We start from the raw sequence: 9,818 nt of genomic DNA on the forward strand, positions 1-9,818 counted from the left end.
AGTAATTTACCTGAAACAAAAAACCCTAAAAAAAAAAAAAAAAAAAAGTGAACACACTAGATATTTGAGAATACTAGAGAGCTGACGACAACGTTTTATATGACAATGGTATTGGCTACCCAACAAAAAGCCCTCATCTTTGGAGCAGGTTGATGAATGGCTCCGGCTCTGCCTGCCTTTCCTGTAAGCAAGATGACGGCAACTAATATTTATCCACACCTTCAAAATCACGCTGGAGGGGGCGGAGAGGGAGGAGTTATACGGGAGCAAGACTGGCCCTGTGCGCGCAGGTCACTGTCAAAGAGTTAGCAACAATGTTCTACCCTGCCCTCCTCTCTATTTCTGCAGCTTGAAAACGCCTTCTTAGGGGACCAGCAGTTAGCGTAATGTCTATGTTGCTGGACTCCCATGTAGTTGACCGCGGTTCGAGTCCCGGACCTGGTGGCTTAAAACTCACGCTGGGCGCTTGTGCGTGCATGCCCAAGATCCCGAGAGGAGAATGGAGGAGAAGGGACTGCAGCATGGCCATCCCCCCGGGGGGTGATTTCTTCTCCTCCCCCTTTTTTCGTGAGTGCCCCCTCCAAAAAAAAAAAAAAAAAAAAAAACGCCATCTTGGGAGCCTCTGACTTTTCTAAGCAAGCCCAGCCGAGTCCCCAGCCTGTGCTCCGACCTCTGTCTTGAGTCGAGCTGCAGCCCACAGGGAGTTCTAGCCCTCCTGCCAGCGTGCCAAGCTCCCAAGCACACGGTGCTCTCTGAGACGCCCTTCCTCCTCCAGGACGTGAGCACTGGCACCGCATGACCTGGTTCAGATTCAGGACCTGTGAGCGGAGCAGTTCAACACCCTGCGCCTCCCTCTCTCCGTTTGCACATGCTATCGCCGGCAAGAATGTACTCGCCTGGTTATTCTAACGTGAAGCTGCCTCTGCCACACAGCAACTGCTCCGGGCACACTACCTGCTATGAGTTTTCACTTGCTATTGTTATTCTCCAGCTGGCAAAATTCTCCCTTTTTGGAGAGGTTTTTGCTATAGAGCGCATGCACTTGTCAGAAAGACAGAGAGAGAGAGAGACAGAAAGCAAGAAATCAGGCCCCAGGGGGGATGGCCACACCACAACCCCTTCTCCTCCATTCTCCTCTCGAGATCTTGCGCACGCACGCACACATGCCCGTTGTGAGTTTAAGTCACCAGGTCTGGGACTCAAACCACGGTCGGCTACATGGGAGTCCAGCAACATAGCCATGATGCCATCTGCTGGTCCCAAATTCTCCTTTTTCAAGGCCCAGTTTAAACACCACTCCTCAGGAACCCCTTTCCCACTGTGAGAGTGAGCGAGTCCTTGGGCCTCCCTGGAGCAGGTCTAAACCCTGAGCTAGAACACAGGCTCAGCATCGGGTTTACTGTCACAGCCTCTGCTGTGGATCTCGCACCAATTCCTTCCCTGCGTTTCCCCAACTGTGGAGCCCAAACGAGGGTGAGACCCAGCTTGGCTTTGGGGTTCCAGGTACCGTGAATGTCCCGCCTCCAGGTCAGGGTTAAACCTTCAATAAATCCTTGCTTAACTATTTGTCTGCCGATTGAACAGCAGCAACAAGAAAGGAACTTGTGGCAAGGTATGTTTTCTTAGGTTTCAACCAACTGAAATCAATTCCTGTCCCCCCTGAAAAAAAATTAAAAAGAACACACAAATTAGATTTTGCTCTTTCAGCTTTCGGAGACAAAATCCCTCCGTTGATTCAAAGTCACTAAAACAAGCCCTTGCTTCCCACAAGAAAATCCACAGTCCCCATTTTATAGGTCACTAAAAAGTGCCCCACTGGTGACTGCGGGGCCGCAGGGACCACCTTGTCCTGTGCAGCTATTGGGGTTAATTGCAGGAAACCTAAACAGTGTTAAGTGTGCAAGCTGAGAGCATAAACTTATTTAAAAGAAGAAAGCGTCTGTTATTACCAACCGGCTCTTGTTACCCATCTCCCACGGCTCTTTGGTGGGCAATTAACAAAGCTCCTACTTCCTCTGCACTCTCCTGCTTCCCGGAGCTGGCGCTGAAGAAGGGACGAGGCAGATCTCGGCGATTTACTGCCCTCGCAATTCCTTTACAGTCACAAAGCAGCTGAACTCAGACGCATCCTGGCCGGACTGGATCAAATGCTACCAGCCGGCAGGCAGTCTTCCTCAGGCATTTGATCCTGGGTCAACGTGAGCAAATTCAGTTGAGAGGGAGTGACTGCCTCAGCTGCTCTAGTAGGGGAACTTTCAGGGATTATTTTTGTTTTAAAGAACCAGTTGTGATAGGGACCAGCAGTTGGCATAATGGCTATGTCGCTGGACTCCCAAGTAGTCGACCACGGTTCGAGTCCTGGACCCGGTGATTTAAACTCACGCCCAGCATATGTGCATACATGCTTAAGATCCCGAGAAGAGGATGGAGGAAAAGGGATTGCAATGTGGCCATCCCCCCCTGGGGGGCGATTTCTCGCTTTCTGTCTGTCTCTCTGTCTCTGTCTGTCTGGTGAGTGCACGCACCTTATAGCAAAAGCCTCTCAAAAAAATAAATAAATAAATAAATAAATAAATAAATAAACAACCAGAACTAGTTGTCAGGCAGCAGGTGGTGTGGTTAAGGTGCTGGACTCCCACCTGGACCTAGCAGCTTGCTTTGCCACATTTGCTTTCTGTCTCTCTGGTCAAATTAAAAATAATAATAAAATAATAAAATAATTCTTAAAAAAAAAAAAGAACTAGTTGCAAAGGATCCCCGGACCTGCCTAAAGAGAGAGCTGACGACATCGCATTCTCAGCCTTGTTCTCCCCCTCGCTTTGCCTGCTCTGGGGCTGGGCTGACCTCCAGTGGGCATTCAGCTGTCCTAGTCCAGAGTTCAGACCCAGGAGGACTCTCGCGCGATGCCTCCTGCCAGGACCACTGGGGTCTTCCTCGGGGCGATCCCCACTCTCTCCTTTCCTGGCCTCAGTCCTTCGCACAGAGATTCAGACAGAAAACGCGCTCAGTGGACACCACAGAAGCGAGCTGCCGACCCGGGTCTGGGCCTGTATCGAACACGAAGGTTTAAACGTTTATATACCTGGGTAATGTGGAGGAACGTTTTTTAAGCCTGAAAGTTTCTTCAGAAATTCTCACAATCACACTCATTTCTACACAAAGGCTGTTTCTGGGGCTACATCTGAACTATTGATAGATCCTTTCCTGTCCCCTGCCAGCTCAGTTCTCCTCCAAAGGAGATGCCATGCCAGGGAAAGGGCTAGACCCCATATCTGCAGACCGCAGGAAGGCAGAGCACATGTGGAGACCTCTCCAACGAGCAGCCCTAGCCCGTGGGCAGACACAGGACTGGAACCAGAATTCTGGGCCCTCTGTGCAAACCCCAGGCCTCCCGCTGTCTTGCTCCACAAGCCGGGAGTACACCAAGCGGGGACCTGGCCCCTGTGGTGAGCTCAGAGCAAATGGAGGCAGTCTCTGCAAGGCTCAGCCACGACTCCTCACTGACGTCAGGGAGTTGGTGGGCCGGCGATTATTCGAGAGACCAGAGGCTGGCAGTCCCAATGGCTGGAAGGGACGGCCATGGCTCTCCACCCCGACCTTGACCCCAGGGTGAGACCGGCCAGTGTGGTAACCAAAGGGTAGAACTTGGAGCCAGCTCCCGTTTGAGTTTGGGTCTGGCTCTGTTTCGCTCAGGGCCAGTCCACCAGTGAAACTGGACAACAGCCGGAGAGAGCCAGAGGGGGTCCCTGCAGGCGCGGACACACGCTCAGTCTCATTCCCTCCGCCCCGCGTCCGCTGGTTTCTGAGCATGCCCAGGACACGGCGCGCACCCCATTCCGACAGGGTGGGCACTTAGTAGTATTTCATACGTGTATTCCTCGGATGCCCCTAAGTCGTGGGTCCCACAGGGAGGCAGGTTTTCACACAAACATCATTTGCATTCCAGCACTCAAAAAAGATGTTTACTGGGAAACGAGACATGTCTAAGAAGAGGTCCCACCATGGACAAAGGCCTCCTGGTCCCTGCCCCCCAACCGCAGTCGGCGCCACAGAGAAGGCAAAGGGCACCTCACCGAGCAGCGCGTTGTGGCCGTTGTCATCTGGCAAGAACCTCTTGTCCACGGCGCACACCAGGAGGTGGTCCGGCAGGCTGGGGGACTTGGCGCCCACGAGGAGGAAGCCAGCAGGGACATCGATGGGCTCGTTGGAAACGGAGACAAGGCGCAGGTCCTTCCCGGCCTGGCAGAATCCTGGGGGACAGGGAGAGGAGGCTCACACTCTGCCCAGGGCCTTCCTGGACAGGCCGCAGGGCAGGGGGAGTGCGCGTCCCAGGGCTGTCGGCAACTGCCCAGACCTCTGGGTGTGGGGGACTCAACTGTACTCAGAAGACGACGATCACAGCTGTGCGTGACACCTGAGCACGCAACTGTCTAAGCACTGACGTCACCATGTAGCGAACCGCAATGGGCAGAGGAAGTGCGAGAGAAAAACATTTTAAACAAATGAAAACAATTTTCTAACAAGTTAAATTTTAAACAAGCTAAAAAAATTCTTGAACAAATTTTACAGCAATTTAAAATGTATACAAGGGGGACCGGTTGGTGGCGTGGCAGTTAAGGGCGCTGGGCTCCCACATGGCTGACTGTGGTTCGAGTCCCAGACCTGGCTCTCTCTTTCTCTCTCTGATCAAATTAAAATAAAATAAAGATAAAATAATTCTTAAAAAAAATATATTTAAATAAATAAATAAAATGTATACAAAGGAGCAAACAGGTGGCACGGTGGTTGAAGTGCTGAACTCCCACATGGCTGGCCACGGTTTGACTCCTGGTCCCAGTGGCTTGTTTTCTTACTTTCTTTCTCCCTCTCTCCATATCTCTCTCTGTTCAGACTAAAATATAATAAAATTTAATATATGTTTCTAAAAAATAATAATAATAAAATGCATCAAGAAGGCCAGCCAGTGGCATGGTGGTTAAGGCAGCTGGATCCCACATGGCCAACTGCACTGTTCAAGTCCTAGATCTGGAGGCTTAAGAAACACTGGGAACCAGCAGTTAGCGTAATGGCTATGTCGCTGGACTCCCACATAGTCAACCGCAGTTTGCGTCCTGGACCCGGTGGCTTAAAACTCACGCTGGGCACGTGTGCGTGCGTGCCCAAGATGCCGAGAGGAGAATGGAGGAGAAGGGATTGCGGCATGACCATCCCCTCTGGGGGGTGATTTCTCGCTTTCTGTCTCTCTGTCTCTCTCTGTTTGTCTGGCGAGCGCACACGCCCTACAGTGAAAATCTCTCAAAAAAAAAAAAAAAGAAAAGAAAAAAGAAACACTGAGCGTATGTGTGTGCATGTCCAAAATCCTGAAAGGAGAGAAAGGTGGAGGAGAAGGGATTGTGGCGTGGCCATCCCCAAGGTAGAAGGTGCTTTCTCCCTTTCCTTCCCTCCTTTTCTCTCTTTTTCTCCAAAGGGCACATGTGCCCTCCAGAAAACTTCCTAAAACGCGCATACAAGGTAAGTCCATAAGAACTCGGGCGTCATCTGATCATTTTACAGGCTGCATTTCCCATGACTGAGGAATAGGCTAACGGCCAGAGTAAGGCGTAAGAACCACATTCTCACCCCCCTAAGCCTTTACACAATCTGGACTTTTCCAGCTTCCCCCAACCCTATGACAGTCTCCTGGCTAATTCTTACTAACTCTCCAAAACCCAAATAAAGGACCGCCTCCTCCAGGAAGCCTTCCTGAAACTCTCCACCTACATCAGGAACCTTTCCTCTGCGCCCCTGCCCCTGCTTGCTCCCCAACTCCAGCACGGCCACACTGCGTGCAAAGTGCCTGCCTCCCCATTCGATGCCCCGCTAAGCCAGGGGCTCCCGTGCCATTTGCCTCTATTTCCAGAGTGAGGCTCAGTAATTACGATAATCAATTGTCGCTTCATTTAGGAGCCAGGGAACGGCTATGACTGGTGTGAGGACAAGGCTGATGGACTCACTGACAGAGGGGGCGGGTGCCGGCTAGTGAGTGGCCGAGCAGGGGTACCTGCGCCCCTCCAGGTGTGGGACACGAGGGTGTCCCTGGACTAAGCTGCCACTCATGTGGCCTCGCAGGGCCTCAGTTGCTGACCTCGTGGCGTTTCTGACATGCAAAGGGACTTCAAAAAGTTAGTGTAACAATGAATTAGAGCTGGAGTTTACTTTGGTGCAAAAGTGGTTCCAATCCATCCATGGGGTTTTAGAGGATTACTGGGGGAAAGGGCTAGTCTATATTACAAGCAAACATCCGAACCCACGTTCTTACATAGTACACAGTTCTCATGGGCTTTTTGAAGAGCCCCTCATAGTATGTATCTGCTCTTTCAACAATGAAGTTGTGAAAATTATTTCTGCTAATCAGTTCTGAGTTAGACAGGCCGTGCAAGCAGGCCTGAGTAGGGAAAAGGTACTCCAGCTTTCAGACCAGCCACACAGACGAGTGTTTGGGTCCCAAGGCCTCTGCAGAGCTGAGGCTGTCCAGAGCGGCCGAGGGGTGCGCCGACTTGGGGCACTCTAGCACAGCACATCAACCGCAGCAGGCCTGGGAGGGCGGGCACGGCCCACACCCAGGAGCATGGGGAGCAAAGAGGGCCACCTCCCCCCCAGGCACACCCAGCAGCAGGGCCATGGGCCTGGCGGGTCCCGGCTGGGTCCCTGCTGGGCAGTCTCACCATCTGTGGTGCAGCATCCTTCCGGGGGAGGGTGCAGCTGGTAGGGGTTTGGGAGACTGTTGGGCTCCAGCCCTCCTTCGCCCTCCTCCTCCTCTTCCTCATTGTCCACTCGGCTGCCACCTAGGAGCAGGAAAGAAGAGTAACTGCTTGGCTTTTGTTTTTTTTTTAAGAGATGTTTTGCCTTAGGGTGTGTGCACTCACCAGAGACAGACAAACAGCCCAATGAGAAGGAAAGTGAGAATCACCCCTCGTGGGGGATGGCCACACCAAAATCCCTTCTTCTGCATTCTCTTGGGATCTTGGGCATGCACACACACATGCTCAGTGTGAGTTTAAGCCACCGGGTCCAGGACTAGAACCGCAGCCAGCCATGTGGGAGCCCAGCGAGGTAACTGCGACGCCATCTGCTGGCCCCAAGAGTGACTATCAGTAAGGCTGCGGCCACAGGCCCTAGGGGCTTCCTCAGGGCCTTTCCTCCGACCTGGCGTTTGGGTTCCACAAGGGCACAGAGCGCAGGGACGAGCCCAGAATGAGGCCCACCAAGGGCAGCCAGTCTGAGCTGCTTAACTAACTAGTCTTCACGAACACTGGAAGCCAGGCGTTCTGGAGGGGAAGCCCAGGCTCGCTCAGGTCGGATGACTCTCTCGAGGTCACTGTGCAGACGGGCTCCGTGCCTGGTCTGGTGACTTCGCCTTCATGTTCACGTCTCCCCCATCCTCCACAACTGCACATGTCTGCACAGGGGCAAGGGGTTAACACATACAAGCCTTGACGCCTACTAACCCCCAAACCCAAATAAAAGACCACCTCCTCCAGGAAGCCTTCCTGAAATGACACCTGTGTTGGGACTAAGCATAAAGACGGTACATAGTAGGCGGTCAAAAAATATTTGCAGGGGACACACCGTGGTGAAATGTGTGGGCCACGTTACACGTAAGGAAATGAAGGCTCAGGGCACTCCAGCTGTGTCCCACCTCTCTTTCACCAGCAGACAGGTGGCACGGCCTGCATGTGCTCACTGAGTCTGAGGCCCAAGCTTTGGGTCTGCCCACGACACTGCACTGCTCAGAGTCCAGCCCCTGAGCCCATGAGCTGCTTTAAATAGTATGAAAGAGCTATAAAACTATGTGCTCATGGGGTCAGCAGGTGGTGGGGTGGCTAAGGCACTGGCCTCACTTAAGGTTCAAGTCCCGGACCCAGTGGCTTGAAAATCACTCCAGGTGTGAGCAAGTGTGTGCATGGCCAAAAGCCCAAGGGTAGACGGTAGAGAAGGGATTGTGGCACGGTCCTGCCCCAGGTGGGTGATTTCTCACTTCCCTGCTCTCTCTCTCCAGCAAGTGCATGTGCCCTATGGCATAAACTTGAAAAAAAAAAATATATATATATATAACTGCACACTTTTATCTGTCCCCAAGGGATACAAACATGTCCAAATGTTTTTTTCTCTTTCTCACACACAAGACAGGCATTCTGGAATGTCCCAGAGAGAGAGATGGAAAGTGAGAAAGCTTTCAGGACTTTGGGCACACACGTGTACGCACCAAGCGTGTTTCTGAGGCTGGCAACTCCCCGACTTGAACCATGCCATTGGTCATGTGCGATTTGGCTACCTTCGCCACCACACCGCAGGTTGGCCACACACACACACACACACACACACACACACACACACACACACGTATATGCATATAAACATGTATGTACATACACATATATATGTATGCATGTGTGTGTATGTATGTGTGTATGTAAATGTGAAAATGAGTTGCTTTTATCATGTTAGAAACAACTTTATGAAATTAGTCTCATCTCCTTGTGAGAAATTGCTTTGAAGAGGTGGGAAAACAGCTCCTACGTGGCCCGGCGGATGGCGTAATGGCTACGTCGCTGGACTCCCAGCTGACTGGGATTTGAGTCCCAGACCCAGCAGCTTAAAACTCAGGCCGGACGCATGTGCGTGCGTGCCCAAGGTCCTGAGAGGACAACGAAGGAGAAGGGCTTGTGCGTGGCCATCCCCCCTGGGGGGGGGATTTCTTGCTTTCTGTCTCTCCGTTCCTCTCTGTCTATGTGGTGAACACATGCAACTTATAGCAAAAATCTCTAAAAAAAGAAAAAAGATAAAAAGAAAATAGCTACTCCAGTGAAAATGGAGTGCTAGACTAAGATCTACTTCTAGACTAAGATCTTGCTATCTCAGAAGGCATCAGAGAGCAGCCTGCTGGCTTCGGCGAGTGGGCAAGCATAGCCGGGTCCTGCAGCGACATGTGGTTATTAAGGCTGGACTGTCCATCCCACTCACACTAAGCCTTTCCGACAGCCGTTTCCTGCCTCCGCAATCCCACCTCGTCTAGGATGAAGACCTTTAACCGAGATCCTTGGGGTGAAAATCTGTCTCAACGTGGCTACCTTTACCTGCCCTTAGTGGCTCCTTCCTGGAATGGGTCACGATGGATTGTGACCGTCCTCAAACATACAGTGCCAAGGTCCGGTCATTTCCTCCTGTGCTTCTGTTCCCTCTCTCAGTGCTGGTTTCTTCACTGTCCCACCTCGCACACGCCACTCACTCGGCTCTCACACCCCCAGCCACCCAGTGGGCGAAGCCGGTTCAGGGTAACGCTGCATCACGGGCAGTGGAAGAACTGGACTCAGGGACTCGAGTTGCAGCACTCGGGTCGGTCACTGTGTGAGTGCAGAGAAGTCCCTTAACCTTTCTGTTCCCCAGATCCTGCATCAGGTCTTTAAAATGAGGTGGTTAAGCCAGACGATCCCGAGGGTCACTCTGCGCTACGATGGCCTGGAGGGAAAACACGGCCCTCACAGGCGCATGAACGCTCAGGTTCCGAGGTACTGCAGAACCTCCCAGTGGCCACCACATTGAAGGCGCCTGTGGGACAAGAGGCAGAGGTGACGTTTCAGGCAGCTGGGCCATGACCTTGGGAAGGTCACAGCAGGAAGTGAAGCGAGAATCCTGGAGCCTCAGTCCTTCTGGGCCTGGGGCATACAGAGGGGCTGGGCAGACTGTGGGGGAGGAGGGACAGGAGGAGGGACAGGACTCTCAGGCCTCTTCCTGCCATTAAAAGCGGCATGAGTGGCTTTCGCCGAAAGGGGAGTTGG

General features: G+C 52.3%; 1 protein-coding gene across 1 annotated transcript in view; it reads right to left on the reverse strand.

Moving 5' to 3' along the window:
• GREB1 (growth regulating estrogen receptor binding 1) overlaps positions 1-9,818 on the reverse strand; it is a 91,759-nt gene that overhangs the window by 78,098 nt on the left and 3,843 nt on the right. The window contains exons 2-3 of the mRNA XM_027773597.1: positions 6,705-6,824; positions 4,074-4,250 (exon numbers count right to left, since the gene is read on the reverse strand). Of these exons, the coding sequence (XP_027629398.1) occupies positions 4,074-4,250; positions 6,705-6,824 (297 nt within the window). The remainder of the gene's footprint in view (positions 1-4,073; positions 4,251-6,704; positions 6,825-9,818) is intronic.

The sequence above is a fragment of the Tupaia chinensis genome, unplaced genomic scaffold (genome assembly GCF_000334495.1).
Source record: "Tupaia chinensis unplaced genomic scaffold, TupChi_1.0 Scaffold000045_1, whole genome shotgun sequence".
Classification (NCBI taxonomy): Eukaryota; Metazoa; Chordata; class Mammalia; order Scandentia; family Tupaiidae; genus Tupaia; species Tupaia belangeri.